This window comes from Vanacampus margaritifer, chromosome 17 (genome assembly GCF_051991255.1).
Source record: "Vanacampus margaritifer isolate UIUO_Vmar chromosome 17, RoL_Vmar_1.0, whole genome shotgun sequence".
Taxonomy (NCBI): Eukaryota; Metazoa; Chordata; class Actinopteri; order Syngnathiformes; family Syngnathidae; genus Vanacampus; species Vanacampus margaritifer.
This window is the reverse complement of record NC_135448.1, coordinates 9,847,605-9,853,856: the sequence shown is the minus strand read 5'-3', so window position 1 is coordinate 9,853,856 and position 6,252 is coordinate 9,847,605. Positions and strand designations below refer to the sequence as shown.

At 37.7% G+C, this 6,252-nt stretch overlaps 2 protein-coding genes across 2 annotated transcripts in view; one reads left to right on the top strand and one right to left on the bottom strand.

Moving 5' to 3' along the window:
* The window catches only part of mrpl3 (mitochondrial ribosomal protein L3), a 53,043-nt gene that overhangs the window by 24,501 nt on the left and 22,290 nt on the right, over window positions 1–6,252 (bottom strand). The window lies entirely within an intron of this gene.
* LOC144037565 (uncharacterized) lies at window positions 468–4,426 on the top strand. The gene is made up of 2 exons (XM_077549130.1): window positions 468–512; window positions 1,441–4,426. The coding sequence occupies exons 1-2, from the start codon at window positions 468–470 to the stop codon at window positions 1,954–1,956; spliced, it is 561 nt and encodes a 186-aa protein (XP_077405256.1). The 3' UTR covers window positions 1,957–4,426.

Sequence of the window (6,252 nt, the reverse complement as noted above, 5' to 3'; positions counted from 1 at the left end):
CGACTGATTATTTGATTAATAAAATTGTTACTTTTAGCCCTAATCTCAAGGCAAAATTATGTGTGATTATTTATTGCAATTAAACAACTTAACTAATTGAGTTTACCATAATTAAAATCATGCAAGGGACCCAGTGCCGCATTATATTTCCACCTACACACTAAATAATGCTGGGTTATTTTCCTAACCCACTCGCTAGGTAGCTTTAAAGGGATACTTGACTCATTGAGCCATTTTTAATATTAATATGATAATAATTTGTAGATAATTATTAATTAATGTGATAACTTCATTATATTTCATGAACAATTAATACCTAAAACTAATTTTCCACTTGCTGTCGACTGAAGATGACATCACCTGTGCTGAGGAAACAGGTAACAACCAATCATGGCTCAGTTTGCTGACCAAACCCAGAAAAACAGGTGAGCAATTATTGGTCGTTACCTGTTTCCTCAGCACAGGTGATGCCATCTTCAGTCGACAGCAAGTGGAAAGATTTGTTTTTAAAGGTATTAATTGTACAAGTTATCAAATTAATTCTGGACAAAATTAACTTTTTACTGAGGAAAATGGCTCAATGAATCAAGTATAAAAGTGAAGTAGAGGTCGGGTTAATTATTTTGACCCAGAAGATTAGATCTGGGCGGGCTGAAGATGGTCGCCATTTTGGATAGTTTTGTTGTGTACTGAAATTTAAGTAAATTTTATGTAACATTATGCAGATTGCCAGACACTGGCGGTCCTAAAATGAGGTGGCAAATCCAAGTCCAGAAAGTCAAAACCCTGCCACAGTTTGGCTTTAGCCCCAGGTGCTAGCTAGCTAGCTCCCATGGTGCTCGTTTACCTGCTAGGGAGCTAGCTAGCTAAGTAGCATCAGGGGTTAAAGCCAAACTGTGGCAGAGTTTTTACTTTCAGGTGCTAGCTAGCTAGCTCCCTAGCTAGCTCCCATGGTGCTCATTTACCTGCTAGGAAGCTAGCTAGCTAGCATCAGGAGCTAAAGCCAAACTGTGGCAGGGTTTTTACTTTCTGGACCTGCATTTGCCACCTCTGGTCCAAAACCTAGATTGAAAAGGGTGGGTTGTGTCAGGAAAGGCATCCGGTGACTCGCTGTGGTGACCACTGACAGGAGAGAAAGTTGCTTCTTCTTCTTCTTTTTTTCACTTTTAAGCACAGCTATTCCGATGATCTGGTAACCCCTTTCTTGGTAGCTTTAGCTCATCAGTATGGTATTTTTTACTCCGTGTTGGAAAAATCTTGACCCAATGTGTTGGGCCAAATCCTCAACCCAATGCGTTGGGTAAAATAACCCAGCATTGGCTGGAGCTATTTCACCCAATTTGGCTTCCATTTAAGTTGACTCTGCATAGCTTGGCATCCCTCCCACTGAATGTCCCTGCATTTCTGCATCCTTCTCTACTTGCCATATTTCTACACCAGGAAGGAGTCACCATTGGCCTGGAGGTGCTCCTCCCCAAAGATGCTAAACTGCGCCCCGAGAAGAGCTCCCCCCTCCACTATGACGTCTTCCTCTACAAGGTCGCAAACAACGGAGACCCAACTGCCCCCGCCTCCCATCACGCAACCAAATCCCCCAAAACCCTAAAGAGTGCATGCAAGATGTCCAAATCGCCCAAACGCTCCAAGGTCCATCGTCACGGTCACCGCCAGCCCCTCTCCGGGCGCCACTCCTCACCATTTCTGCACCCCTCACCCGGGAGGCACCCGTCACCTAGTCGCCATTCCGCGCCTGGGGGATACTCCGCCCCCACGCGCCAACATTCTCCCCATCACTCGACCAGAGGTCGGCCTTCCAGTTCTTATTACTCCGGCGTGGAGAGAGAAGACGGACACATTCGTCCGTCTCCTTCCTCTCCTCATCTCACTCAGCCTTCCTCTTCGCCATCCAGGGCCAAGTGCAGCCCGGTCAGCACTCGATCTTTACCGCCACTCTAGTGACTCATGCACTCAAATGCGCGAATAGAAAGCCATTTCAGCATTTATTCCATCCAGCTCGATCTTCTAACAATCAACAACTATAATGTAAACATGAAACACAAGAAAACAATACAACACGAACGTCAAATAAATCGAATCCAAATCAACAAAAACGCTGATCGTAACAGTATTAGTACATGATAGCAAGGTATCGGGGGGCTTTTACTGTATTGTAATGCGATACATTACTCCACTAGTTAACGTCTAGTAATTCACAAATTGTACACAATGTAGAGTAAATTTTACTCTAAATTGAGTTACTCACTCTAAATAAAAGTAAGGTAAAAAAAACTGAGTAAAATTTACACTTGGAAAATATATGTATATATATTTTTTAAAGTCACTCAAGGGTTGAGGAACAAACCCACAACTCCAGGTTGGGAGACAGCCAATCTACTCCCTGAGCCACGCAGCTCCTGCTGTGTGTTAGTATATCGCTCGAGTCAGCTGGTATCTTCGTAACACCAAGAAATGTTTTTGGTCTCCTTTTGGATGTAATCAAACAATAGGAGTGCCATAAGCTCAGATGGTAGAGTCTCCCAAGCTGAAGGTCATGAGTTTGTTCCTCATCCCTTGAGTAACACAATTTTTATTTTTTTTTACCTTTTATTTTACTCTCTCTCAAGTGTAATTTTTACTTTATTTAGAGTGTGAATTTTGAGTGAATCTTTTATTTTTATTTTATTTTTTTAACTCTCTTCCAAATGCACATTTTACTCTATATAGAGTGGGACCTTTGAGCGACTTTTTTTTTCACTTTAAATTTTATTTATTTTACTCTCTTCCATATTAAATTTTTACTCTATTTAGAGTGTGAACTTTGAGCAAATAATTTTTTTTTTACACTCTTCCAAATGTAAATTTTACTCAATTTAGAGTGGGAGCTTTAAGTGACTCTCTTTTTATTATTATTATTATTATTTTTTACTCTCTACCAAGTGTAATTTTTACTCTATATAGAGTGGGACCTTTGAGTGACTTTTTTTTTTTTTAACTCTAAATGTTATTTATTTTACTCTCTTCCAAATGCAATTTTTACTCTATTTAGAGTGGGAATTTTGAGTAAATCTTTGTTTCCATTTTTTGGGGACTCTCTTCCAAATGTAAATTTTACTCTATTTAGAGTGGGACGTTTGAGTAACTCTTTTTTTTTTTTCACTCTAAATTTTATTTATTTATTTTTTATTTTACTCTCTTCCAAATTTAATCTTTACTCTATTTAGAGTGTGAACTTTGAGTAAATCTTTTTATTTATTTATTTTTTACACTCTTCCAAATGTAAATTTTACTCTATTTAGAGTGGGAGCTTTGAGTGACTGTCTTTTTATTATTATTTTTATTTATTTTTTACTCTCTACCAAGTGTAATTTTTACTCTATATAGAGTGGGACCTTTCTTTGAGTGACTCTCTCTCTTTTTTTTTTTTTTTACTCTAAATTTTATTTATTTATTTTTTATTTTACTCTCTTCCAAATGTAATTTTTTACTCTATTTAGAGTGAAACCAAATAGACAAATAGAGCAGAGGTGGGTATTGAGGCCCGGAGCCCTGCAGGTTTTGCATGTTGCCCTTCTCCAACACAGTTGATATATGATCAGCTCATCAGCAAGCTCTGCATAAGCCTGATAACGATCCTGTTGATTGGAATCAGCTTGTGTTAGAAGTAAGAAACCTTCAAAATCTGCAGGACTCCGGCCCTCGAGGACCGAGATTGCCCACCTCTGGTTTAGAGTAAAATTTACTGCCCAGAATTTACTGTGTACTAGTAGCACCAAGATGTCAATAAGTGCAGCACAGTTTTGCCTAACTAGTAGCATGTAGCAATTTTAAAGATTTTACTAGTAAGACACATGCTACTAGTACTAGTGCAGCTAGGTCGTTTTTATTTGTGCACTGAATCATCAAGAGCATACTAGTACATGAACATTAAGATGGACATCAAAGATATGGAATAAATGCTCAAAGGGCTTTCAAAACAAAAGTGTGTCATGGCTCTAATGTAAACCGTCATCCATTAGGATTCTAACCTTCATTAGGCTCATAGGATACAAACACAGTACATTCTCGCCACATTTAGGGGCAAGAAGTGCAACTGGGACACACACAACACAACTTACAAGAAGAATTCAAACTCAGGACAAACAAAACTTGCAAAATAAGCACAAAATGACCCGTCAAGTGTGAACAAGCCGTCCTAACCTGGTGCCAATGTCAGTACATTTTTATGGATATAGTTTTAGTTTTATCAGTACATTTTTGTATTATTAGTATTTCATGTTTTGCTACAGTTGACATGTTTCTGATTCTCCAATAAATGGATGATAATACAACACATGCAGCATTTTATTGATTGGAATATTGAGAATTCGTCAGTAGTTTAATAGATGGATGAGGAGCTCTGCTCCCACCTTGTGGACAATGTATGCATTGCAACGAGATTAGACCGTGTGCGTGTGTGTGTGTGTGTGTGTGTGTGTGTGTGTGTGTGTGTGTATTTTATGTGCAGTGCATTTTAATCATTTTTTTCTTGCAATTTTTTTATTTACAATTACTTATGGTTAAGTTTATTTCATAAAATTATCAATTTTTATTTAGATTAGATGTTTTTTTTAAATTTGACTTTTGTATAATGACTATTGACATTTCATTTAGTTTTTTTTTTTTTATTGACTTGGATTTTTTTCTCTCTCATAACATCTCAACTTTATTCCTGTAAACTATGGGCTTTTACTTCTCCCAAAATATCACACCTTTGTCTTATAATTACAGTAGTTTATTCCTTGTAATATTATGAATTTATATATAATGTGATGTATTTTCTTTGTAATATTACAACTCCAGGAATTTAACCTTGGTCTCATTTTTGATGAATATTTAGCCCAACTATGCTCCAGTATTTGAATATTGGTCATTATGGTGCTACTAGGAGTGCCAAGTATTTTTGGGGGATTGGTAATTAATGTAAAATGTTCACCAACTACTGATATAGCTTATGAATTTTTGTTCAATTTTTATCCATTTTATAAAACAACATCAGGTTGAGTCCAATGAAACAATAGAAATGCTCCAACTCCTACACAGCCTTGCTGTTCTGGAGGGTTTTAATAAATGATTCATAAAGTCAGGCTTTGTGATTAATTCCTCTTTCGTGTTCAGGACGTGAATCTGCCATCTTCAGTCACAGACACGTCAGTTTCTTTGTTCACTTTGAATTAAACATCTCCCATATTTGCCAGCTCGCCCATATTGGCACACAGCCGCGGGCCTCGTTGGCTCACTTCTCTCCTCTGATTTACCCCTCGGAGGAGCGCACCCTGCATTCGCCCATGGATCGAGTGAAGGTGAAGTCGTCCTTCCTGCCACTCTGTCTTTATAAATAGGTTGGCATCAGTCAAAGTGGACTTTGTGTCACTCGAGGTGATACTCAACTCTTTCTGGAAAGCACTCTGACTCGCTCTCGTCATAATTGTAAGACCAAAAAAAAAAAGGTCCTATGTGCTACAATATATATATATATATATATATATATATATATTTTTTTTTTTTAAACCACTTGGACTCAAGTCCAGATTTTCCCCAAAAATTCTATTAAAATTTAAGGGCAAGTGATATGTCAGTGTCAAGTATTTCATTAGCTGGGATGAGCATGCTACTCATGATGACTATTTTAAAATAACAACGTAGACTTGCTCTGTGTGTTTTTCAGACAAAAATGATTAAATATTTAGAACACGTCTGAACTCATTTCCAAAAATACTCAAAAGTAAAAACATCGTCTTCCACAAAAAAAAAGGATAACTAGCATTGTTACAATCCACACTGTGCATTTTCTGTTAGAAAAATAAATATAATACCATAATAAATACAGTTGTTTTATAATATCACACATGGATAAAATGGTTCCCTCAGATAGTAAATAGAGCACACTCCACTAGCAGAATCCTTCCCACGCAGTTGCTCAAATGCTTTTTGCACCATTTCCTCTGAGACGTTACCCTACACAACCCTTCTCTCTCTACTCCGGCTGTATTTTAAGAACCACTAGATGGCAGTGTTGCGCCACAAAAGCGTTGCCATACTGTAGACTTGAGCGCCTCTGGCACTTTGAAATCAAACCACTCATCTGCATCTTCATTTAAATTCACTCTTTGTCGGTGGCCGAGATCGTCTGCTGATTCGGTCAGAGTAATCATTTCTGCACTGGGGGTGCTTTATATTATATGTGTAGAGTATGCACTACATATATAATAAAAA